This window comes from Podarcis muralis, chromosome 10 (assembly GCF_964188315.1).
Source record: "Podarcis muralis chromosome 10, rPodMur119.hap1.1, whole genome shotgun sequence".
Lineage (NCBI taxonomy): Eukaryota > Metazoa > Chordata > Lepidosauria > Squamata > Lacertidae > Podarcis > Podarcis muralis.
Window position 1 is genome coordinate 61156626 of NC_135664.1, and position 26587 is coordinate 61183212.

The 26587-nt window shown below is 47.4% G+C and overlaps 1 protein-coding gene across 1 annotated transcript in view; it reads right to left on the reverse strand.

The window, feature by feature from the left end:
* Positions 1–6490: 6490 nt before the first annotated feature.
* The window catches only part of SLC15A5 (solute carrier family 15 member 5), a 45214-nt gene continuing 25117 nt past the window's right edge, over positions 6491–26587 (reverse strand). The window contains exons 6-9 of the mRNA XM_028747780.2: positions 26307–26495; positions 23429–23560; positions 8352–8460; positions 6491–6773 (exon numbers count right to left, since the gene is read on the reverse strand). Of these exons, the coding sequence (XP_028603613.2) occupies positions 6626–6773; positions 8352–8460; positions 23429–23560; positions 26307–26495 (578 nt within the window). The 3' untranslated portion in view covers positions 6491–6625. The remainder of the gene's footprint in view (positions 6774–8351; positions 8461–23428; positions 23561–26306; positions 26496–26587) is intronic.

Sequence of the window (26587 nt, forward strand, 5' to 3'; positions counted from 1 at the left end):
ACAGGACGCACCGCCCCATAAGACGCACCTAATTTTTGGGGGGGAGAATAAAGAAAAAAAAAATTTTTCCCCTCCCCAGGCACGGGGCAGGCGCGGGGGAAGCCCAAGCTTCCCCCGACCCCAGCCCCCAGAACAGCCTGATATCCGCAAGCCTAGGGAGCCACACTGGTCTCCCCAGGCTTGCGGAGAGGTGCGTGAAGCCCGGGGGCGCTCTTCAGCGCGCACCAGGCTTCGGGATGCAGGCAGCTCTGCGCTACCCTCCAGAGCCCCGTGCGGCTTCGCGCTGGGATCCAGGGGGTGGCGCGGAGCTGCAAGAAGCCCTGGAGCGCAGGCAGCTTCGCACCACCCTCCGGAGCCCCGCGCGGCTTCGCGCCAGGATCCAGAGGGTGGTGCAGAGCTGCAGGAAGCCCTGGAGCCCAGGTAGCTCCGCGCCACCCTCCGGAGCCCCGCGCGGCTTCGCGCCGGGATCCGGGGGGTGGCGCGGAGCTGCAAGAAGCCCTGGAGCGCAGGCAGTTCCGCACCACCCTCCGCAGCCCCGCGCGGCTTCGCGCCGGGATCCGGGGGGTGGCGCGGAGCTGCAAGAAGCCCTGGAGCGCAGGCAGCTCCGTGCCGCCCCGCGCGGCTTCGCACCGGGATCCGGGGGTGGCGCGGAGCTGCAAGAAGCCCTGGAGCGCGGGCAGCTCCGCGCCACCCTCCGCAGCCTCCTACGGAGGGCGCCCTGTGCTCCGCGCTGCTGGCTGCCGCCCGCAAGCCGTGCACGCGGGGGGGAGTTCCCCTGGGCGCGCAAGGCTTGCGGACAGCTACGCGAAGAACGGGGCGTCCTCCGAAGGACGCCCCGCGCTCCGCGCTGCAGGCTGCCGCCGCAAGCCTTGCGCGCCGGGGGGGGAGTTCCCCCAGGCGCCCAAGGCTTGCGGACAGCTGCGCGAAGCACGGGGCGTCTTCCAAAGGGCGCCCCGCGCTCCGCGCTGCAGGCTGCCGCCCGCAAGCCTTGCGCGCCGGGGGGGGAGTTCCCCCAGGCGCCCAAGGCTTGCGGACAGCTGCGCGAAGCACGGGGCGTCCTCCAAAGGGCGCCCCGCGCTCCGCGCTGCAGGCTGCCGCCCGCAAGCCTTGCGCGCCGGGGGGGAGTTCCCCCAGGCGCCCAAGGCTTGCGGACAGCTGCGCGAAGCACGGGGCGTCCTCCAAAGGGCGCCCCGCGCTCCGCGCTGCAGGCTGCCGCCCGCAAGCCTTGCGCGCCGGGGGGGGGAGTTCCCCCAGGCGCCCAAGGCTTGCGGACAGCTGCGCGAAGCACGGGGCGTCTTCCAAAGGGCGCCCCACGCTCCGCGCTGCAGGCTGCCGCCCGCAAGCCTTGCGTGCCGGGGGGGGGGGAGTTCCCCCAGGCGCCCAAGGCTTGCGGACAGCTGCGCGAAGCACGGGGCGTCCTCCAAAGGGCGTCCTCCCTCCCACGGCACACCAGGCAAGGTCTCACGGCACACTGGTGTGCCGCGGAACACCAGTTGGGAAACACTGATTTAAGAAATGAACCTTTTAATTATTTCTAAAACAGTTTTCCAGCTTGCTTTTTTAAAAAAAAATTAAAGAGATGCACTGCTACAACACTATGCTGCTTTAATGTCCCTGTATTACGGCACCACATTGCTACGACGCCACCCTGCAATAATGCTGTAGCGTTATGTTGTTATAATGCTGAACCTCTCTTTCATTAAAGAAAATTATAACTGGGGAATTAAAGGATTGATAATTAATTCAATGCCAGATTAAAAATAATTAATTAAAAGATAATTAGCAGATTGGTTAAGGAACAGTAATGGGGTCATAAAATGGTGCTAACCTCAAATTATAATGAATGTGTGCTTAGTTGCTGGGGATTCGTCACTGCCTACACAACAGGCACATAGAAAGTTGCCTTATATTGTCTCAATATTGTCTGCAGCGGCAATGGCTCTCTGGGATTTTAGGAAGAGATTTCTCCCAGTTCTACTTAGATATGTTGGGAATAGAACCTGGAACCTTCTGCATGCAAGGCAGATGCTCTAGTGCTGAGCTATGGCCCTCAGCTATGGAATTATGGAGCTCTGAATGATAGGGCTACCCGTGGCTACCAGCCACGACGGCTATGTTCTTCCTCCACTGTTGGAGGCTGTTGCCCTCAGGTCTTAACTTTGGGCTTCCTGGAGACATAACACTGGTCTTGAAAGACCTACACTGGCTCCCAGTACGTTTCTGAGCACAATTCAAAGTGTTGGTGCTGACTTTTAAAGCCCTAAACGGCCTCGGTCCTGTATAGCTGAAGGAGCGTCTCCACCCCCATTGTTTTGCTTGGTCACTGAGGTCCAGCGCTGAGGGCCTTCTGGCAGTTCCCTCCCTGCGAGAAGCAAAATTACAGGGAGCCAGGCAGAGGGCCTTCTCGCTAGTGGCACCCGCCCTGTGGAGCTCTCTCCCAGCAGATGTCAAAGAGAACAATAACTACCAGACTTTTAGAAGACATCTGAAAGCAGTCCTGTTTAGGGAAGCTTTTAATGTTTAATAGGTTATTGTATTTTAATATTCTGTTGGAAGCCACCCAGAGGCTGTCATGTCCCTCATATCAAGACCTTGTCATTTTACGAAGTTGGAAGAGGAGCTCTGAAGACATACGCAGCTATGGAGATTGTGCTGCTCTTACATTCTCCTGAAAAGCTTTTTGGTCTAAGAAAAGGCCAAAATACTTAGTCTCCAAAGCACCCTAGGTACAGAATAGAAGCCACATCAGGTAATAGTACACAGCAACATTCTTCTCAGTGGTATCATGCTACAGTTATTTTCCAATTGCCACCCAGTGGTGAAACATGGGGTGCCAATGCCCTGGGCCACGCTGAGGGTGGTGGATGGGAGGGAGGGAAATAGACACATTCAACTGCCTAACAGCATCTGTGTCACCCAGCAGATCACAGTCACAGAGATCAGAGAAGTCATTCTGTTGTCCAGAGGTCAGTTTCTGGTTTTCATGGAAAAGCCATTTTCAACGACACCCAGCAACGGAAGCATGGAGCTGTATTGAGGCAGCACAGGGTGTTGAAATTTTGCACCCCTAACAATTTTGTGCAAAACCGCCCCTAACAATTTTGTGCAGCCGCCCCTGTGCCCCCCCCCATGCTACACCGCTGCTGTCACCCATTCAGACTGACCTTCATGTGCTAGTGTGTGCCTTCATAATGAAATAGCAAAGGCACTACAGCCTTTGTAGCGCAACAAATCTGCTTTCTAAAAAGGAAGAGGATATTTTGCTGCAAGAAAAGTGATGGCATATCCAACTGGAGGACATGTGAAGAAACTAATATTTGAAACTAGCATTGCATAACCTCTGCAGAATTTTTGTGCCAACGAATTGGGACGGACGCTCACGAAGCAGAGAGGCTTTGCTGACATGAATATAGCCATAGCGTTGGTGGAGAGGGACAAAGGATCCTCTCCTTTTGGCCTAAGGTCATTCAGGAAGCCTCGGGTCACCTCTCCGAGCTTCCTCAGCAAACTTTCAGCAACACCAGGCGCTGTCCGCGAGCAATCCTTTCAATAAAGAGACCCATCTACCCTCTCCAAAAACAGCAGGCATCAAGAAAGCATTCCTTTCCGCTAATTGGTATGACGACGAGACTACCCTGTTCTTATTTACAAAACTACAGATTTATGTCAAGCAAAGCCAATTATGCTTAATGCTTAAACTATTGCAGGTGCTGAATGACTTTGTTGCTAGGCAGTGGAAATGAAAAATGCTCTCTGAACGCATCTCATTGCAATGGAGAGCATGTGCTCCATCATCAGTGCAAACTCAACAGATGGATAGCTTAATCCCTGCCACTGATCTCTCTTCTCCCCCTCCCCACCCTCATTCTACCTGAAACAATGTCCCACATGCTTTGTCTTGCCCGTAGTACCTGGGAAATGGTTCAAATTCTTTTTTTTAAAGAGCGCCTCTTAATGTCATCCAGCAGATACATTTAACTCATTCAGAGTAGGCTTGGTAATTTACAGGGTGTGTGGTTTTAATGAAGTTTGCTTTGCTGTGCAGGCTGAAGGGGTTGAGCATCTGGTTCGTGGGTTTGGGTTGTGGTCACTCAATACAGTCATACCTCGGGTTACAAGACACTTCAGGTTGTGTTTTTTTGGGTTACTGACTGCCAAAACCCAGAAGTACCAGAAGTACCAGAAGGGGTTACTTCCAGGTTTTGGCAGTTGCGCATGCGCTAAATCAGCTTTGCGCATGTGCAGAAGCGCCGAATCACAACCTGCGTGTGTGTGGACGCGCCGTTGCGGGTTGCGAACGTGCATCCCGCATGGATCATGTTCATAACCCGAGCATCCACTGTAATGGTTATAGCTACACTGGATTAGTGCGGGCTGTAGCTCAGTGGTTACAGCACCTGCCTGTGGATGCAGAAGCTCCCAGGTTCATTCTCCTGCATCTTCAGGTAGGGCTGGAAGAGGCACCCAAAACCTTGCTATCCTCTTGCTGCAGTCTAGTACAGTCTAGTACAGAGCTGATTCTCTATTTCCATTTCCATTGCTTTCAATGTTTTAAATCTCTCTGAGTGGCTCCGGGCATTACATAATGCCTTGAAATGATGGGGGAGAGGAAGCATGAGACCCTCAGTGTCAGGCTTCCAGGTATCGGCTTCCTCCCCCATGGCAGTAGATAAGCAGAACAAAGGAAAAGGAGTTCTACCTGGACACTGAGGTCCAGTGTAGAGGGCCTTCTGGCGGTTCCCTCACTGCGTGAAGCCAAGTTCCAGGGAACCAGGCAGAGGGCCTTCTCGGTAGTGGCACCCGCCCTGTGGAACGCCCTCCCACCAGATGTCAAAGAGAACAAGTACCAGACTTTTAGAAGACATCTGAAGGCAGCCCTCTTTAGGGAAGCTTTTAATGTTTGTTGCGTTACTGTATTTTAATATTTTGTTGGAAGCCGCCCAGAGTGGCTGGGGAAGCCCAGGCAGATGGGCGGGATATGAATAATAAATTCTTCTTCTTCTTCTTCCCAGTTAGAAACTTTAATAATCACAGCAAGGGAACAAAGAAGCCATCTCCTAGCATTGGTGCTCCCAATTAAGTTCACTCCCTGCTCCATCCCGATTAATATATGTCACTCCTACTTCTTGTGATCTCAGCTTGGAGCCGCAGTGTTTTCTGTTCTGACACTTTCTGAGCTCTCCAGGGCTTTGGGGAAGGGGTGTGTGTGGATACTATCCAGAGACTGTGAATCTGTAAACTCTCTCTCTTCTAGTGTTCCTTTTGCTAGCTGTTCCCCATCCAGTATTTCCCAGTTTCTGCCTTCTGAAATACCGTATTTTTCCATCTATAAGACGCCCCCATGTATAAGACACCCCCTATTTTGGGGGACTCAGATTTAAGAAAATGGGGGGAGATGTATCCGTGTATAAGACGCCCCCTTAATTTTTGACATTATTTTTTAGGGGGGAAACCTAGTCTTATACACGGAAAAATACGGTGTGCCCCTGCAAACCATTGTTCGAAATCTACACTGTCCTCCAGCTCCTGGGAAGATTCAGGTTCAGAAGGAGGGAGTGGCTCCAACCATTTTTCCTCAGTGCAACCCTCCTCAGCACGGTCCCTGACACTCGGCTACAGCCTTCTCCAACCTAGTGTCCTCCAGGCATTTTCAACCATATCTCCCATCAGCCCCAGCTGCTTCTCATGCACAAGTGGAGGTCTTCCTCTAGCTGCTTTGCATACCATCAGCAAACACAGGTTGGAGTGGTTGCTGAGAAACATATCAGCCACTCGAATATATTACTAGTGTTATTACCCGCTGGGACGCGGGTGGCGCTGTGGGTAAAAGCCTCAGCGCCTAGGGCTTGCCAATCGAAAGGTCGGCAGTTCGAATCCCCGCGGCGGGGTGCGCTCCCGTTGCTCGGTCCCAGCGCCTGCCAACCTAGCAGTTCGAAAGCACCCCCGGGTGCAAGTAGATAAATAGGGACCGCTTACTAGCGGGAAGGTAAATGGCGTTTCCGTGTGCGGCTCTGGCTTGCCAGAGCAGCTTCGTCACGCTGGCCACGTGACCTGGAAGTGTCTCCGGACAGCGCTGGCCCCCGGCCTCTTGAGTGAGATGGGCGCACAACCCTAGAGTCTGTCAAGACTGGCCCGTACGGGCAGGGGTACCTTTACCTTTACCTTTACCACTACTTCATGCTTCCTACCCCTTACTGCCTGACTGCCCTGCCTCAGTCGCCTGGACTTTTTGCTCAACAGACACAGATTCCCAACCTTGTGGAACAGGAAACTTACATAGCATTGTGATGCAAGAGATTTTATTATATGCAAACGTCATTTTCAGAGTGAACTCTTGCACACACACGCAACACAAAGTTGTAAATATTCCTATCGCCTGTTGGGGTGTCTCAGTAAAGGGAGCTAGGCATATGGAAAGCTAAGGATCGGGGCCGAAGTCTGAATGCTCTCGCTGAGATTTCAAATGCTATCTATCTTATGAGGACATGAAAAGGAGAAACAACAATCCATTTATTGTTAAGTCAGTTCATAAACACAGACAGGAATGTATCATTAAAATCTGACAGACAATCCTCTGGTGACTGACTGCGCCGTGTGACCAACCAGTCATTTTCAGAGCAAGATTTCACAGGAGAGTCTCCACGGGAGACAAAGGAGAGGGGCAATCCAGGATGCTGTCATAAAATATAAGCGATTTCTCATGCTGTAAAAGTTGCTCTTGAAGAAGACTCCCTCTGAATCCTTTGTCGTAGTCCTGCTGTAGATTAGTGTACCTGCAAAGCAAAAATAAATTAAATCTCCTTTGATGATGATGATGATTTATTATTTGTACCCCGCCCATCTGAATGGGTTGCCCCAGCCACTCTGGGCTGCTTCTATTGTATAAAGACATTTGAAGTGCAATGTAATACTGTTTGGATATACCAGCCATGTTTAATGCCTTCAAGAGTCCAAAAGGGAAAGAGTGATGATGATGATGATGATGATTACTATTACAGTGGTACCTCGGGTTACAGACGCTTCAGGTTACAGACTCAGCTAACCCAGAAATAGTACCTCGGGTTAAGAACTTTGCTTCAGGATGAGAACAGAAATCGGGTGGCGGTGGCGCAGCAGGAGGCCCCATTAGCTAAAGTGGTGCTTCAGGTTAAGAAAAGTTTCAGGTTAAGAATGGACCTCCAGAATGAATTAAGTTCTTAGCCCGAGGTACCACTGTATTAAATTTGTATATTGCCCTTCATCCAAAGATCTCAGAGTGGTTCACAGCATAAAAAGACAAGATAAAAAAACAAAACACACAATAAAAACAAGAACAAAGCAACATTCCTCCCTCCCACAACACATTTAAAGGTGTATAATGAAGGTGGCAGGCGAGCCTCCCTGGGGAGAGCATTCCACAAACAAGGAGCTACTGCAGAAAAGACCCGTTCTCATTTTGCCAACCTCCAGCCCTCTTGTGGAAGAGGCACACGAAGAAAGGCCTCCAATATGTTGAACTGCCTCACGCAGAGTCAATTCAAAGGTCTAACCATCCCAGGATTATGACTGACAGCTGCTTGCCTGTTACCTAAGATGGGGATATCGGGGACCTGTATGCAAAGAAAGTCCCTATTTCTGTTTGTGTTTTGAAAGGCGTTGTTTCAGCCCATCTGATACAGCTGTGTATTCAGGGCCATTTGGCTCTGTTTCCCATCCCTGTTCACTGCATCTCTGCAGAGGGCATTCCCTCAGGAAGGGCCACCACTGAAAGGGCCCTCTTTCCTTCTAGTGGCTTCTCACTTGGGAACTTGCGGAAGGCCCTCCAAGAGAGATATCAAGCCCCTGTCTGAAAATGCAGCATCATATGTGAATATTCATTCTGTTCAGGCTGGTCCGACCATGTGTCAAGATTCATGTGCTGAATATGTTGGAAAACTAGCCCCCTCGGGAGAGGCTGCCCCCTCTCCCAGGCTCCCGGGGCTTGTTTGCCGGTGATCTTCCCTGGCTGGCATCCCGGCAGTCCAGGGTAGATCTTGATAGGCGACACCTCCCTGCGTGAAAGGTGCATACCCCCTTTCCCTGCATACCAGCAGGAGAAAGAAGATAGTCAGAAAGTCTGTTACATTTCTACTTTATTTCTGACTGTACAACTGTACAAAAACATGTCCGTTCACTCAGACTTCTCCGAGCAACTCACTAGGACTTCCTTCACACAAGCAACAGGAAGGTCTCATATTACACAAAGAACAAAGCTCTGTGGATTCCCTGGAACTTCCTGTCCCATGGTCAGCTCCATCATGTGATGTAAACATCCAGCTGCTTGTTCGCAGCTGCGTAGTACTCATATCCCAACAGGATATGCAAGGACTTACCTGTGTGAGATGGTCCAGAACCCTAAAGTGTTAATCATCATTAGTGAGGCCAAAAAGAAGTAAAACCACTCCAGTCTACCCTCATTTAGAATATTTGGAAACCAGTCACCTGTTGGGGAGAAAGGAGAAAAAAACTGTATTTAGATGAGCTCCAAGAAACCCATCAGAAAAACAGAGTGTAGAGTGTCAAGATATTTGAAGATGGCTATCATATCTCCTCCCAGTCTCCTCTTTTGCTGGCTAAACATATCCAGCTCCTTCAAGCACTCCTCATAAGGCCCATTTTCCAGACCCTTGATGTTGGTTGCCCTCCTGTGCACACATTCCAGCTTGTCAACATCCTTCTTAAATTGTGGTGCCCGGAACTGGACACATTAGTCCAGGTGTGGTCTGACCAAGGCAGAATAGAGTGGTACCCTCAAACCTCAGAACGGTCCCTTGACATAAAGCATGAGATTGCCAAATGACATGCGTGTTTCATCACAAATAATAATAATAATAATAATAATAATAATAATAATAATAATAATAAATCTTTATTTATACCGCGCCCTTCCCGGTTCAGAAAACCGGGCTCAGGGTGGCTAACAACAAATTTAAAAAACTTAATTGATGCAACAAAAAACCCCACAAAATACAGTATAAAATGTGAATAACAATAAATTCAGAATTCAAAAATCGATTTAGGGGGAAAATCCATCCAATAAACATTAGATGATCACCAGGGCTAGCTGGCTAAATTAGTCCTATTTGGGCCAGCGAGGAGACCAGGGGAGAATTAGCCATGGGATCCCAGAGCGGGTAATCTTCATAAAAAGGGGGAGGGGAACGGAAGGGAAGGAAGGGGAATAAAAGATCAGGCTAAGTTCAAATTGAAAGCCAGGTGGAACGGCTCTGTCTTACAGACCCTGCAGAAGGTAGTTAAATAGTGATGAGGCTGGAATCATGTGGTCTGCTTCTTACAGTAGATTAACCCGGCTGTTAAGTTGTGGGTGAACATATCAGACAACACAGCGATTCTTCAAACAGCTCTTGTTTATTCACAGGCCAGAACAGAACTGAACTGAAGGGTTCAGCCAGCCTGCTTATATAGAGCTCCAGTACAACGTAACTGTAACAACTTTCTGTAACTATCCAATCACTGAACGCCACTTTCAATCCCTTATTTGCATATGTGGACCTGAACTATCTACAGTATCCCCCTGCTGGCCCAGGGTGAGAACTTCAGTACATAACACCGACCCACTGCTTCCCAAATTTCTTGCATATCAGAATGTAACTCCCAGTAAGATTATGCATTCTGGGGGGGGGGGGGGGGGTTGGGCCAGATGCCCTTTAAGGTCCCTTCCAACTCTATGACCTCATCGGATACAGCAATGCATTTTTGGTGCCCCAAATGTGTGCACAGATTTACATATGTTCCACACACACAAAAAGATTTTCCATTAAAAAAATCATATTGCATTGGAGAGTGTGTTGGAAAGTGTGTTAAAAGTGCATATACATAAATGGTGTGCACAAAATTTGCACAGTGGAACACAAAGGAACAGCATGAAATGGGACAGGAATAGGATGGAGGCAGGTGAACGAACCCAGGTCTAAGTGGCAGCAAGACCTAAATGGGGCAGAGCAAGCAGTTCAACCCCAGCCCTAGTCACAAAACCCCCAGGGCTGACCTATGATATTTTGTTACCAGAGATGGGTCTGCAAATGGTGCCCCCCAGGTCTGCATATGCAATACCCAAGTCCAGTATGTGGAGCAGAAAATCCCACAAGCGCCTCTCCTCTGGCAGTAAAAATACACTGATAAGAATAGCTATTTGCCTCCTGTGAAGTGCTTTTATGCACATACCTCTCTCGCCCAGAGATGGTCCCTACCAGAGAGGAATGGCAAACTAAGCTGGTGGACTATGCTGAAATGGCAAAGCTGACAGGAAAACCCAGGAACCAAGGGGATAAAAACTTTACAAATGAATGGGAAACATTTGTACAGTGGTACCTTGGGTTACTGGGACGCGGGTGGCGCTGTGGGTAAAAGCCTCAGCGCCTAGGGCTTGCCGATCGAAAGGTTGGCGGTTCGAATCCCCGCGGCGGGGTGCGCTCCCGTTGTTCAGTCCCAGCGCCTGCCAACCTAGCAGTTTGAAAGCACCCCCAGGTGCAAGTAGATGAATAGGGACCGCTTACTAGCGGGAAGGTAAACGGCGTTTCCGTGTGTGGCTCTGGCTCGCCAGAGCAGCGATGTCACGCTGGCCACGTGACCCGGAAGTGTCTGCGGACAGCGCTGGACCCCAGCCTCTTGAGTGAGATGGGCGCACAACCCTAGAGTCTGTCAAGACTGGCCCGTACGGGCAGGGGTACCTTTACCTTTACCTTGGGTTACAGATGCTTCAGGTTACAGACGCTTCAGGTTACAGACTCCACTAACCCAGAAATAGTACCTTGGGTTAAGAACTTTGCTTCAGGATGAGAACAGAAATCAGGCTCTGGCGGCGCAGCGGCAGCAGGAGGCCCCATTAGCTAAAGTGGTGCTTCAGGTTAAGAACAGTTTCAGGTTAAGGACAGTTTCAGGTACGAATTAAGTTCGTAACATGAGGTACCACTGTATAAGTTATCTAAGAGACCACTGTAAGCAGATGGAAACATTTTCATTTCACTTGTAGCGTCACAAATACCATGGACTATATGGAGTGATTTTAAAGTTCGAGTATGGAAGAATATGCAGTTGTAAATGTTTAAAATGGGACCCCATGGAGGGGGCAGGGGGAAGTCGTGAGATTCGGAGGAATCTCTGTATATGGACTTATATTTGGATTTTTATAACCTTGCATTTGTAAAATCAAATAAAAATTATTTCAAAAAGACCCTCTCTCTGGCACTCCTAAGCATGCATGGGAGGTCTTAGCAGGTGCCAAGGAACATGTCCCAAGGGCAGCATGGTGCTCACGGGCACCATGTTGGAGAATCAAATGACATCTTCAGTAAACAGGAACATTTGCAGTGGTAAGCACAGTAAAGGTAGGAATGATGACCGAGTTTCCACTCCACCACTTGTGGTAGACACAGCGCATCATTGTAGGTTTGGAGGGGCTTCCCTTTGCTTCCTCTTTTATAACGTGAACAATGTTTGTGTACATACAACCCCACTTGTCACGTGAGGTGTGGAGGGACCTCAGAGCCGGGAGAGACTTTGGAGGGTCCCCTCTTGCTGGAAAATACGTGCAAACCAGTTTTGCACACCAGTTCGTGATGAAGGCCAAACTGGGAGAGTTTTTTGTGATATATGATTTTATTGACATGTGTATACAGGCTGAGCATCATGTTACAAGTGTGTACATGGATTCAAATGTGTGCAACCAGCACTCATGTATGTTGATACACACACTGCTGAGAGGTTTAGGATCTGGAGTTCTAATGCACGCTTGTCTATGGATATGTGTTTTACCCTCAACTCCATGCCCACAAGTATAAGACAGGAGAGCTCACATCATAAACTCTCCAACAGATCTTGGCCCCTCATTTGAATTCTGGGTGAGTTCCCAAAGTCATAGCTTTGGTTCCTGCACAAATCAAACCTCTGTTTCTTCCCAACTGCAAATGAACCTAGATAATCCCCATGATGTGTCTTCCATTCAGTGAAGGGGAAGGGGGCAAGCTTGCCCTGTCCTTCTGGAAGCATCACTAGCTGGTTGTTTCTATGGCAACACACCCAGCATCTTACCAACTCTTTAGACATGTACAAAGGATGCTTAAGAGGCTGGACTGGGGCTATGAACTTAGCAAAAAGACTAGTTTGACCACCAGGCAGTTCCTTATACAGTGGTACCTCGGGTTACATACGCTTCAGGTTACATACGCTTCAGGTTACAGACTCCACTAAACCAGAAATAGTGCTTCAGGTTAAGAACTTTGCTTCAGGGTGAGAACAGAAATCACGCGGCGGCAGCAGGAGGCCCCATTAGCTAAAGTGGTGCTTCAGGTTAAGAACAGTTTCAGGTTAAGTACGGACCTCCAGAATGAATTAAGTACTTAACCCGAGGTACCACTGTACTACAGAGTCACATCTTACAGAAATAAAATCACAGGCTTGGAGGGAACACAAAGATATCAGTCAAACAACTCCACAATTCTATAACAGTGCAACCAATATTTTTGAAAGGCCGAACTGGGAGTTAAGGTGTAAGAGCAGCTGGGCCTGTGGGGTGAGATGTTTCTGCCCTTCTCTTAGACGACCGCAAACACAACTTTGTTAAGCAATTTCCTCCACTGGATCAACAAGAATAAGCTGTCAGTTGCCAGCCGGGTGCCAGCAGAGCTTGCTCTCGCTCAGTTCCTCAGACAAAAACTGCCTTCATTTGTCAGGGAGCAGAACAGCAGCACCTCCTCCTCCACTCCCCTTGTCTTACTCCTCAGACTGAGCCGAACTCCCAGAGCTAGGTTTAAAACATATCATTTAACACTGTCAGCTGACTGAGCACCTAGGAACTATATACTTCCCCCTTTAGTAGCTTATAAACTTTTAGAGCCATCATTCATAATCAAGCAGCTTTTCATTTTACACATCCCAGCGGCTGCAAGGACTCGAGAAGAGAATAAGTGTGTCTGACGGCAAGGAATGGTTTTATATGGGTCCCTGTGCTACAGCTTATGGGTGGGAGGGAAAATCTATTTTTCTTTGCATATTAATGAGAAGCAACTTAAGTTGCACTTCTCAAACCAATATGCAAAGCAAAGCACAGCTAGCTTTTGAAATTCGCACACTTCTGAATTTTGCGACACACTTCAACAACAACAACAACAACAAAAGGCATATAGTCAGAAAACAAGAAACAAAAATGTGTTGTGTTGGGGGAAGATGCTTGCAGAAAAGTGTGTGTATTAGGCAATACTGCATACAAAAATGTGACCATTCGGAGAAATTTGCACTGATGAATGTTCAAAAGGTGTTTCTTTCTTTTTTTAAAAAGATTGCTGCAGAAATGCAGAGAACTGAATTTAAGACTGCAAAAATGAGAAGCAGAGAGGAATTGAAATGGACGGATTTGCCCATCCTTAGACACAGTTCATTTTGTTGAGTTCAACAGAAAATGGCTAGAATTAGGGATCAGGGAGGAAATAGTTTGATCCACTCTTTGCTGTGGACTGACTGGATTTGACATTCTCAAAACTACTAGTGGATCAGAAGGCAACTTCCAGTCAGATCACACGTCCCTCCAGATTTTGCAATGCATTTTTCATGCGTCAAAGTCATGCTCAAAAATACATATTTTGCGTTAATGTACCTGGAAGCATCAAATTTTTTGAGAAGTGTGTATATTTTATGTTAAACATGGATATCTTATGTAAATAGTGCACACAAAATAGATACAATGAACAGATCCAATGCACTGGAACAAATAAAAGTCAACAAATTAAGCTCCAATAAGACGAAAATAGGATGGAATTAGATGCCCAGTCCATCCCAAGTTGAAGTTTAGGAATGGGAACTAGAAGCCCCAGGGCTTCACATGTGTGGAGCAAAGTGGCAGAATTTTCACACCAAGTTGTGAAGCCTGTTTGTTACAGACTCACAAAAAGTATTTGAAACAATCTCAAAATGCTTATAAGAATAGGCAGCTCTATAGGCGGAAGTGACATGCATATGCTTGGAAGTGTATATCAGAAACAGACCCCAGTCTCAAGTTTTGAAGGGTTTCTTAAAGCCAGCTAGAGGCCAACAATTATTGTTCATATTATCTTTGCTCTGGAAGAATCCTTGATATTGGTGGATGTTCACATCCTCCTAAATCATAGCCCCGCAATGTGGGGACTAAGAGACGGACAACAAAAGTAGATTCTGTTTGCCCTTATGGTGGGAAAGATACATATACAGCAAAGCTGGAATGACAAATAACTACCCATTCATGACTCAGTCGTCCGAAGATCTCACTGCCCTTTCTACATTTGAATACAAGGCTTATAATTGCCAATCTGATTTAGACATGTTTGGACATATTGACTTCCTATATTAATCTAGGCTTTTAAGTTAGGATTGATGGAATATTCTTCCCGTTAATGTCAGATGGCAATGTTTTTAATCTGGCTTTCTCCCCTCTTTCCTTCTGTTATCTTTTCAAAATAATCATCATCATCTTTTAAAATATTGATCAAATTTTTAACCAATCTGGCTTTTCAGCAACCATGTAATTCCACTTTAGGAAAATGCTGGTAGCCAGGATCAATCAGAGACTGAATGAGAGGATCACCATCACCCATAGGTATATTTTTATTTCAGAATTTACCTGTCATTGTAAATCCTATCAATGGTGGCTCACAACCAAATGGAACATAAAAACAATGTTAATCATATTCTCATTTTAAAAAACCCTCCACACATTATAAAGATTTTAAACAGTAGCAGCTAACACAATACCCAGCACTACACATATTATTTAGGTGTAGCCCGGAGGATAGCTCAGTTGGTAGAGCATGAGACTCTTAATCTCAGGGTTGTGGGTTCGAGTCCCAGTTTGGTTGAAAGATTCCTGCATTGCAGGGGGTTGGACTAGATGGTCCTTGTGGTCCCTTCCAACTCTATGATTCTATGAAAAGCAATGGGGAGCCGCTTAAAACTCAGTAAAATAGAGACCATCCTTAGGGATGGAATTCTACCAGTATGGGGCCACCACTGAAAGGGCATTGTCTATAATCTGATGGATCTTTTTGGTACACCCATGCAGAGTGCTTCTGAGATTGATCGTAATGACTGGGCAGGTTCATATGGGTGTAGCTGATCCTTCAAATAACCTGGTCCCAAACTGTCTAGGGCATTGAAGGTTACCAGCAGCACCGAAACATAGTAAGCTGCCTTATACTGACTCAGACAATTGGTCCATCTAGCTCAGTGGCTCTGCAGATTTCAGACAGGGGACATTCCCAGTCCTACCTGGAGAGGCTAGAGATTGAAGCTGGGACCTTCTGCTTGCAAGGCAGATTCTCTACCATGGAGTTGCAACCTTTCCCTGAAATTTAAGCTGGACACAGAAACAAGCAGGGGCCAATGTACGTCCAGGGGCTGCCATATGTCCAGATTTTCCCAGACATTACTGGGATTTCAAAGACGGAATTGATGTCTGGGGGGAATTTCCAAAAGGCGGTGCTTTGTCCTGGATCTTAGGCAAGTCAAACGAAAAAACGTGTTTGGGGTCTTCCTAAAAAATCTCAACAACTTTTGGAAATATGGCAACCCTAAATGTACCTGGTATGCCACCTGGCCCTTACAAGCACCCAAGCAGTTGCAGTCGGTACCAGTGTAAGTTTCAGAGCAGTCTTTAAAGGCTGCCCCATGTACAGGGCATCCCAACAGCCTAGTATGGATGTAATTGGGCTCTTACAACTGAGGGGAGATGGAGTCAAAAGGAACCGGTTCAGAGCAGTCTCCTTCACTCTTAACCTCCAACCCAAATCCGAATGTACATATTTGCACTGCAACTTTTTAGAAAAAAAACTTCTCTCCATAACAAGTAGCACAGGGGGATAGGTTTTGTCATGTGTCTCATTAAAATGTCAAGGGAGGTAGAAAGAGCCTTAAGAAATCCACTTCCCCAGCTTGTACTGAAATATCACTGTCACCCGTCATCTGTTTGCACTCATCAAATTCCCAAGAAGTCTTATTTTATCATATTCACACCATCCTTCATAGATACATTTTTAAAAAATGATTAACGCCACTTAAGGCACCGGGTGACTATCTTACCCACTTTGCCAGCAAAAATGCAACTCTAGACTAACAAGATGCTACAGGATGCAAATGAGGCTGAAATATCCTTCTTCGAAATTCTGCGCCATCGTGGATCTGGGAAATTTGGGTTCCAATCCCCAAACCAGAGCGCCAGACCCGTTGGATGGACTTGGGAGACTTGACAATATGCTAGCATCCCTTCCGTAGCAGGACAACCAACATAGAGTTAACTGTAAGCCTTACTGCAATGCACGGATGCATGAATTAATCTTTGGCACTGGTGGCTGGGGACCATTTGTAGGGTGGAAGGTAGGGAGATGAACAGTAGGTGGTGCCAGAGCCAATGACATTGTAATTCTAGTTTTCCCCTCGTTGTTTCCCCTGCTGAATTCTGCAAGATCAAAAGTAAGACTTAAGGAGGAGGAAGTTTATAGGCAGTGCTACCTTCTGGACTGGTTGCAAGAAGGCAGGCAAGTGGAGGGTGGTTGAAGGTTGGTGGTGCTCCAAAAGGTCGGTCTCAATTGGCCTTTGGTTTATCACTCAGCCCTGTCCTTTCCCACCAACAACATGAGTAAAGTATTTAGTTTACTATGGTTCAGGTATAAACAAAGTTAGTTGCACTGAAGATCCACTTAAATTAATGGGACTCTTTGCTATAGGCAGGAAAAGCCACTGCATTTCCCCAACAGATGGAAAAGCCAGTGCATTCCCCAACAGTCTCCAGCCCCTGCTGAAGGCCTCTAGTGAGGGAGAGCCTACTGTTGCACTAGATAATTGGTGTTAGAAGTGCAACAGCAAAGATATTACAAGTGCAGCTCAAGGGTTAATTCTTTTAGTGTTAAAGTCAACGAGGTAGGAGGCAGGTAGATGGAAGTGTGGGTGAAATAATTTTCACAGATGTAATATATACCCTGACTGGCTGTGTAGTTCTGTGAGAGTTATCCCTCTGTATGTTTGGTTGAATGTCTCCTTGACCTGTACAAGGCATGAAGTAAGAAAGAAGGCTGCATTCCTTTCTGGGTGACCTTCCAGGTTTTGCGTGCCGGTGGTGGGTGAGGACAGAGGCAAAATTGGGCAGAGCAATGTATGTAAATTTTGTACCCAGGCGCTCAGCACACTCCTGTCTTTGCTACACTCAGGCCAGCAAAAGGCATTATCAGAGTTCAAGGACTCATTCAAGCTGGAAGGAAAACACTCTGGGAAGGTTGCAACGTTATCCTTCCAATAACAAAAGGAAGGTCGATTAAGCTAAGAGATGGTGACTGGCCCCTGAACATGAGCTTCGTGGCAGAGTGAGGATTTGAACCCAGTTCTTCTGGGTCCATGCCCAACATTTGAACAATTACACTGTAACGGCATGGGTGCACGTACTGCAATACCTGAAAGCACAAATGGCTCCTCTGTCTCAAATTTATTTTCCCTCTGAAGTGCCTATAGGTGTTAAGAGTCATTAATTGCATCAAAGAAAGAAAGAATGAATGAAAAAGATCTTGTGACTCGACACATTTGCAGAGCAGCAAAATGGCACCACATTAACATTACTTAACATGTAACATTTGCAACACGCGCCCGCTCTCGCTACGCCCACCTCAGCTGGCAGAGGATGCATTACAATTTCTTGGCACCTTGGGGAGATTTTTGACCTTAACATTTAGCAAAGAGGAGAGCAGTAAAAATGATAAATTAATTTAAAGGTGGGTGGGGAGAAGAGGGGTGAAAACAGTTGGGAGCGATCAGGTATCGGAAAGAGAAGAAGGTGAAAAGTGAGCGGGGAGTTGGACATAAATTCTCAGATATTTAAAAAGCCTGCCATAAAGCAGATTCAAAGACAACACTTCCCCACAGTTACTGATCCTTCTTGCCCCAAACACATTTCCCCTGCTTGGGGAGGGCCATAGCTCAGTGGTAGAGCATTTGCTCTGCATGCAGAAGTTCCCGGGGATTCTGGAATTGTAGCTCTTGAAGAGGAATAGGGGCCTCTCAGCACACTTAACAAACTACAGCTCCCAGAATTCTTTGGGGGGAAGCCATGACTGTTTAACGCAGTGACGGCCAAACTTGGCCCTCCAGCTGTTTTGGGACTACAATTCCCATCATCCCTGACCGCTGGTCCTGTTAGCGAGGGATGATGGGAGTTGTAGTCCCAAAACAGCTGGAGGGCCAAGTTTGGCCGTCACCGGTTTAACGTATCACAGTGTTTTAAATGGATGGTGCAGAAGCAGCTCTTAGGACAACTAGCTGCTAGCCTGGTCTGATTTGGGACACTTCCCTGGCACAACTCTTACACCAGGGACAGTGTTCCTCAGTGGTCAGTTACACTGTCACACTAGCATACACTCCAACATCCTGCTGATGAAAATCGGAGTATGGCTGGGCCTTTCAACACTCTTTAAATGACACCCCCCCCCCCGCCAATGCCTCTCTGCTTCCTCCTAAGTTACATCCATTCCCCTCAGTGACCCTACCTTCCCACTGGACAGCTCAACCTATGGGACTGCCTCTCCCGGTATGCCCCACGGAGGACCTTAAGGTCCATAAATAGCAACACCCTAGTGGTCCCGGGCCCAAAGGAAGTCGGATTAGCCTCAACCAGAGCCAGGGCCTTTTCAACAGTGGCTCCGGCCCGGCTCTGTCTCATGATACCAGGGCCCTGCAGGATCTGATTTCTTTCCACAGCGCCTGTAAGACAGAGTTGTTCCACCTGGCTTTTGGCTTGGAATTAACTTGATCCCCTCCCCTTCTTTCTTTTTTCCTTTCTCCTTCTGTGACGGAACTCCTACTTGGGGACTTCCCTGGCTTTTTTTCTGGCCCACGTAGGACCAGTCTGGATAGTTAGCCTTGGTGAAGACTTGACGTTTTCATCCCCCAAAAAGTTTTTGAGTTTTTGCTGAAATGAGGCTGCATTTTAATGCTGCATTTTAATCTTGTTTTTTAAGTTGTATTTCAATCAATTGTTTTATATATGGTGTTAGCCTGGTCTTGGCTGGGGAGGGCGGGGTATAAATAAAATTTATTATTATTATTATTATTATTATTAACAGAGGCCCACCCCTTCTTTTGGTCCCAAGCTCTGGCAGGAGCCAACTGACTTGTGTCAGAGTGCATGAGCCAAAATGGAACATCCTGGGAAAGAATCAGAAGCTGGAGTGTACAAATATCTGTTTGAAATGTAAAGAAAAGGAAGGCACCTTCTATCATATGTGGTGGAAGTGCAAGGTAATAAAAGAATTCTGGGAAACCAGAGGCATATCCACTGGGCATAATAGGGAGTGATATCCCACAGAATAAGAAAAGAATTTTTTTATATGCCACAGCAGCAGCTAGAATAGTTTTAGCCAGCAAATGGAAAAGCGAGGCAATACCCTCTAAAGAAGAATGGATTTATAAGCTAAGTGAATACATAAAGTTGGCAAAACTAACAGCAGCCATAAGATCCCAAACATATCAAAATTTAAAACTAGGATGCTGCTAGCCCAGAGGTGGAAAGAAGAGAAAGTCCCTACCAGAGAAGAATGGCAGAAATGGCAAAAATGACTGGAAAAAGCAGGAAGACCAAAATTTTAATAAGAAATGGGGGAAATTTACAATTTACCTTGGAGACCACTGTAAACAGTTAAAATTGTTAGCGGGATCGCAATAACACTTGTAATGTAATGAGAACTATGGATACAATGGAGATATAATTTTTTTTGGATTATTATCAAAGATGCAGTAGAAAAGGTTTGACAATGGGACCCACAGAGGGGGAGGAGGGAATTCCAGAGATTCATGGGAATCTTGTACTTATGGGAGGTGTTGTGGTATGACTGTAAATTTTAATATGTAAAATCAAATAAACAATTTTTTTGGGGGGGGGGAGAATCAGAAGCTGGAGTTAATTTTGGGTTGCCCCATTTAAATCGGGACAGTTGAGCGGTATGCACTAGAATGAGGAAGGTAAAGGTAAAGGGACCCCAACCGTTAGGTCCAGTCGTGGCCGACTCTGGGGTTGCGGCGCTCATCTCGCTTTATTGGCCGAGGGAGCCGGCGTACAGCTTCCGGGTCATGTGGCCAGCATGACTAAGCCACTTCTGGTGAACCAGAGCAGCACACAGAAACGCCGTTTACCTTCCTGCCAGAGCAGTACCTATTTATCTACTTGCACTCTGACGTGCTTTCGAACTGCTAGGTCGGCAGGAGCAGGGACTGGGCAACGGGAGCTCACCCGGTTGCAGGGATTCGAACCGCCGACCTTCTGATCAGCAAGTCCTAAGCTCTGTGGTTTAACCCACAGCACCACCCGCGTCCCTCAGAGGAATGAGGAAGACCCAGGTTCAAATCCTTACTCAGAGACGCAAAGCACACTGGGTGACAGTGCCAGACTCCCTCTCCTCCTCCTTTTCTCTCTCAGCCTACCCTACCCTAGGCTGAGGAAAGGTCATAGCTCAGGGGTAGCACATACACTTTGCAAACTGAAGGTCCCAGGTTCAATTCCTGGTGTCTCCTGGTAGGGCTTGGAAATCTTGAAGAGTCCCTGCCAGTGTTGACAGTTCTGACCTAATGGGCCCATGGTGTGGATTCAGTATAAGGCAGATTCCTCTGTTCCTACCTCACTGGGGGTTGGTAAGATAAAACGGGAGAACCATAAGTATATTGCCGAGAGAGAGAGAGAGAGAGAGAGAGAGAGGGAGAGAAAGTTTAACAGTTTTCCTCCTAAATTTGTGGACGGCCAGGTTGCAGGGTTGGCTAGAGAGGCAGGTCAAATGGGTGATTCAAGAGGCAAATGCTGGCAGCGGTTTCACAAAAACAGCTTCACATTTAACAAATAATAGCGTTTCAACAGATATTTGATACAAACAGTACCTGGTACTCTCAGAGCATTGCCTCCTCTAACATTCCACCGTGTGAAAAATAGGTAAACTCTGGGTTGCCTCCTTTGTTAGTACAACCCAACTCCCTGGAACCACTCTGGCATCTCAAGATGATCCAGAGAGTTTAAGAGACAGTGGTCCTCTAAAAGCTATGCAACTTTTAAAAGCTGTTAGTGGCCTTAAAAATAATTCTATAAACCAGGGCAGTCCAACTGGACGGCTGCGATCGACAGGTCGATCCCTGGATGATCGTGGTTGATTGTGGGATCCTTATCGCTTGCATTGTTTAGAATCATGGCTCCTCCTCCCTCGGTCTTTTCCTGCGTCTAGTGCAGGCTTCCTCAACCTCGGCCCTCCAGATGTTTTTGGCCTACAACTCCCATGGTCCCTAGCTAGCAGGACCAGTGGTCAGGGATGATGGGAATTGTAGTCTCAAAACATCTGGAGGGTCAAGGTTGAGGAAGCCTGGTCTAGTGTGAGTTCCTTACTTGTCTGCTGTAGTGCTGCATTCGTCTGTTAGCAGTTGTGTTGTTGTTGAGCCCCCAAATCTCAACAACTTTGACCTGCTCCCCTAAAAAAAGCTCAACAACTCCTCCCCCCATATGGGTAGATCACTGGCAGTTTTTCCCCCTGGGAGTAGATTGCCGTCTCTTGGGAGCTGGACGTTCCTGCTATAAACCAAGAGTGAAGCTGAAAGAGATGTGCAAGGATACGTTCAAGTTGCTAAACCGCAATGCGATGGACACTTCTTGTTAAAGGGAAGGGTCAAAGTTGGCAGATGATTGGTGGAAATCTCCTACAGCATAGATATTGCTACTTTAAATATAATTACATTTCTTGAAATGTACCAACTCCAGGCTTCTCTATCCAGCCACCAGGACTCTCTTCAGAAGGCCAGCCCCACTTTGCACCCTCAGGGTATCCTCCAAACTGACCCCACCCCTTGCCAACTTTGTATTATTAGTGACTTTAACATAAACCAAGTTGAAAGAGTGATCCAGCAAGCTCTTCTCAGGTTCTTAATACCACCCGTCCTCCTATACCATGCCGATGCTTAATCAATGCTCATCTTTTTTAGTAAAGATCTCCACTCCACTTTTAGAGCTTGTGTTTCTACATTAAGCTTCATTTTCTTGTTGTTAAAAAACCCACCTCTCAAAATACATATTGAAATGTGCATTTTGATACATCCAAAGTACTAGGAATTGTGTTGCAATATTCAGAGATGTATAAGGGATGCAGGTGGCTCTGTGGGTTAAACCACAGAGCCTAGGGCTTGCCGATCAGAAGGTCGGTGGTTAGAATCCCTGCGACGGGGTGAGCTCCCGTTGCTCGGTCCCTGCTCCTGCCAACCTAGCAGTCTGAAAGCACGTCAAAGTGCAAGTAAATAAATAGGTACCGCTCTGGCAGGAAGATAAACGGCGTTTCTGCTCGCTGCCCTGGTTCGCCAGAAGCAGCTTAGTCATGCTGGCCACATGACCCGGAAGCTGTACGCCGGCTCCCTCGGCCAATAAAGCGAGATGAGCGCCGCAACCCCAGAGTTGGTCACGATTGGACCTAATGGTCAGGGGTCCCTTTAACTTTTCTATTCAGAGATGTGCAAAACTTGTTTGGCAGCGGAGATCCAATATGCACAGGAACACAGGGGTACCCACTGTGGTGCTCTCCAAATGTTGAAACTTTGTTGGACTTCACCCCCCATAAGCCCCAGTCAGCATTCAGGGATGGTGAACATCTGGAAGGTACTGTGCCTAAGAGGTGTAGATCAAAACCTTTCCACTTAGGAATTTGCAAAGATCTTCCCTAGTTTTTAGTCTAGGACTACTGCTACTATTTTGGACTACATCTCACACCAATCTGGAAGGCACCAGGTTCAAGAAGACTAGCTTAGTTTCTCAACCTTAGCATACCTGGTCACAGAAAAGCAACTGAAATGAATTATATTAGAATTGTCTATAATAAATGAATCCCAAATAATGTAAGAGTGGTAAAATTAATGCACCTCTCCAGACTGAAGTGGCAGTTTTAGGTTTCATAAGAAGCTCCGAGAAAAGAATGTGATTTCTGGTATTTTGCTCATCCTTAGCTCAACTCTCATTTAAACAATTATTTGGCAAATAAATACCCTTTGTATACATATGTGAGGGGGGAAAAACTGCTCTGGTATTCTAGTGTAAGCTGAGAATCCCTAGCTCATTTTCCAAGTGGAAGAGAAGGAAGTCCTGTATAATATATAAATAAATGCCACCCACACTAATTATTCTACCTATCAAAATAGGAATGATTCATTACATTTTGATGAATCCGGCTGCAACTTAGTGACCTACCTTAATCACGAAAAAGAGATCAATACACTGCTGGCAGCTAGATTTTGTTATGTGCGTCTAATGGAAGTCAATAGCCAATAGGAAGAGGGCAAAAATCCCTACTGAGAGAGCAGTGCTGGGTGGGGTGGGAGAGAGCGAGGGAAGGAAGGCGCCCATCTTCACTCGGCTTAAAGGCTGTTTTACCTTGTGAGGCGGTGTAAGCTGCTTGAACAAGTAAAGCCTCCATGATGCAGCCAGCTCCATTGAAGAAAGTCAAGGCTTGCAAGGCAACTCCACGAATTCTGCCGGGCACAAACTTGTATGTAATGAAGGAACCTTTGAAGAAGCAGGAAAAGAAATAGGTAGGACGTGACTCTTTGGTTGGGGTGCAATGGGGCATTATCACAACTGCCTGCTGGGAGCAATATTTTATATACAGTCATACCTCAGGTTACAGACACTTCAGGTTGCGTTTTTTTGGGTTATGGACCGCCAAAACCTGGAAGTACCGGAACGGGTTACTTCCGGGTTTCGGCGGTCACGCATGCACAGAAGCGCTAAATTGCACTTTGTGCATGAGCGCCGAATCACAACCCGCGTGTGTGCAGATGCGCCACTGCGAACGCTATGGGTTGCAAACGTGCATCCCACACAGATCATGTTCGCAACTCGAGTGTCCACTGTATTGGATTTATATCCTGCCCTTCCTCCAGAAGTGGCCCAGGGCAGCAAACAAATCCCCAATTTTAAAACCAATACCCAATGCCCAAATATTGCTTAAGGTAAATTAAGCTCCATGTACTCAGGAGGGGACAGAGGCAAAATTGCAATGCAGAGATCATTCTGGGTGGGGCCCTTTGTTTGCTCTTGTCAGGGCTAGAGTCACATGCAGGTCAGGTGAAAAAGCAGAGCCAGTGAAGTTAACTTTTTATTTAAGGCAACAACCATACACTCAGCAACAGGTCTTGCCCTGTGGAGCAGTTGCCAGGATTGGCGGTCCCTGCCTTCTACCCCCTTTAAGGCTCCTCCTCTGCCAGATGTTTCCCAAGCAGTCTCAAACTGCATCTGGGCATCTCCAACCTCTGTTCCATCCTACACATCACTCTGCAAATCCTTGGAGACAAGGGGGGAGGGGAGCTTGTCTCAGTAGGAGAGGCAGGCACCCCATACTCTTCAGCAGCCTCTTGTCTCCTCCTTTGCTTCAGCCACTGAGTCAGAACTGCTCCCTGTCACAGGCTCTCCCTGCTCACTAAATCCTGTTGCCCCTTCAGCATCCAACAACTACTCCCACTCTTCTCCCTCTGACTTCTCCCTACTGTCCCACCATCAATCCCTGGGCTCTGAGCCTTTCTTAGGGTTGCCATACATCCAAAGTTTCCCAGACATATGCAGGATTTGGCCATTGGGAACTGTGTCCGGATGTAAATCCCTGAAATGTCTGGGAAAATTTGGGCATAAATCCAGATGTATGCCAACCCAGATTGGAAGTGGTTTTCTGGGGGGAAATAGCTCCAAAACCGTGTTGTTGTTGTTTTGCAGAAGCAGCTCAACAACTTTTCTGTCTAGATTTTCACTTTCTTAAATATGGCCTCCCACCACTTCTCCCACAAATTCTGGTGCCTCCCACCACTTCTCGTGATCCAGCCAGTCCATGACAGCTCTTAACTTGGAACCTGTCCCACCATTTGCCCTTAGAAAGATCAGGAATGAGGATCCTGCAGCTGTTGGACTCCAACTCCCATCAACTTCATTCATCATGGCCAGTTGTCAGGGATAGAGAAGCTGTAGTCCAACAGCACCTGGAGAGCTACAGGTTCCCCTAATCCTGTGTTAAATCCGTAACATTCAAGATGGGTGCCACTGTGTGAGACTGACCCATAGGAAAAGCCTCCAGGTCAAGCCTTAAACTGCCACTGAACTATTACACTCTACGTGGGTCTACCTCTGAAGATGACTCAGAAACTACAGCTAATCCAGAATGCGGCAGCTAGACTGGTGACTGGCAGTGGCTGCCAAGAACTTATCATACCAGTCTTAAAGGATCTGCCTTGACTCCTAGTATGTTTCTGAGCATGATTCAAAGTTTGGGTGCTGATCTTTAAAGCCCTAAATGGCCTTGGCCCTGTATACCTGAAGGAGCATCTCCGCTCCCATCATTCAGCCCTGACACTGAGATCCAGCTTTGAGGGCCTTCTGGCAGTTCCTTCACTGTGAGAAGTGAAGTTGCAGGGAACCAGGCAGAGGGCCTTCTTGGTAGTGGCACCCACCCTGTGGAGCACCTTCCCATCAGATGTCAAGGAAAGAAACACCTGACTTTTAGAATGCATCTGAAGGCAGCCCTGTATAGGGAAGCTTTTTAATGTTTGATGTCTTACGGTGTTTTAATTTGTTGGAAGCCGTCCAGAGTGGCTGGGGTAACCCAGTCAGATCATATAAATGACTACTACTACTACTAGAAGAAGAAGAGGAGTTTGGATTTGATACCCCGCCTTTCACTCCCCTTCAGGAGTCTCAAAGCAGCTAACATTCTCCTTTCCCTTCCTCCCCCACAACAAACACTCTATGAGGTGAGTGAGGCTGAGAGACTTCAGAGAAGTGTGACTAGCCCAAGGTCACCCAGCAGCTGCATGTGGAGGAGCGGGGAAGCGAACCTGGTTCACCAGATTACGAGTCCACTGCTCTTAACCACTACACCACACTGGCTCTCTACTACTGCTACAGGGAAGGACATCTTCTTGGCCACTGAGCCTCATGGGGTGGCATCTCTGAACTTGCTTTACGCTCTAGCATGGGAGGTCCTGCCTTTCTCTAAATGGATGGAAAGTCCCACGGGGGTAGTAAATTAAGGATTTTCTCGTGACCACAAAGAACACTTGTTCGGCGAGCGGCAACCACAACAATGACAAATTAAACTCTTTCCATGCCAGTGATGAATGAGACTGCTCAGAGAGGCTGTGGAACAGTGCCAGGGGCGAAGATTGCGACGGAAGGTGCTTTGGCTGTCCCTGTTCAAACAGATGTCATCCTGCGCTGAAGCCGGTTGCTTTTTAGGCTAGGAAACAAAACAATAGAGTCCCCTTACAGGTGGGAGTCGCCAGAGCTTCTGCCAAGCCGAGGAAGATGTATTGTGGGGCCAGATGGATGCACGGCATGGAGGAGACGAGGAGGACTTTGCCTGAAAGAGTCTGTTCCACCAAAGGGAAATGCTTCCTGTGTACCTCTAAAAACCCAGCAACCATCACAGAGAGGGTGGCAGATGCGTAACCTGCAACTGGGTACAAAAAGGCACAAAGCAGGCACAGAATCATTTATAAAACCATACCTTGCTTTCGGAATTGCACCTGATATACTGGAAGACAATGA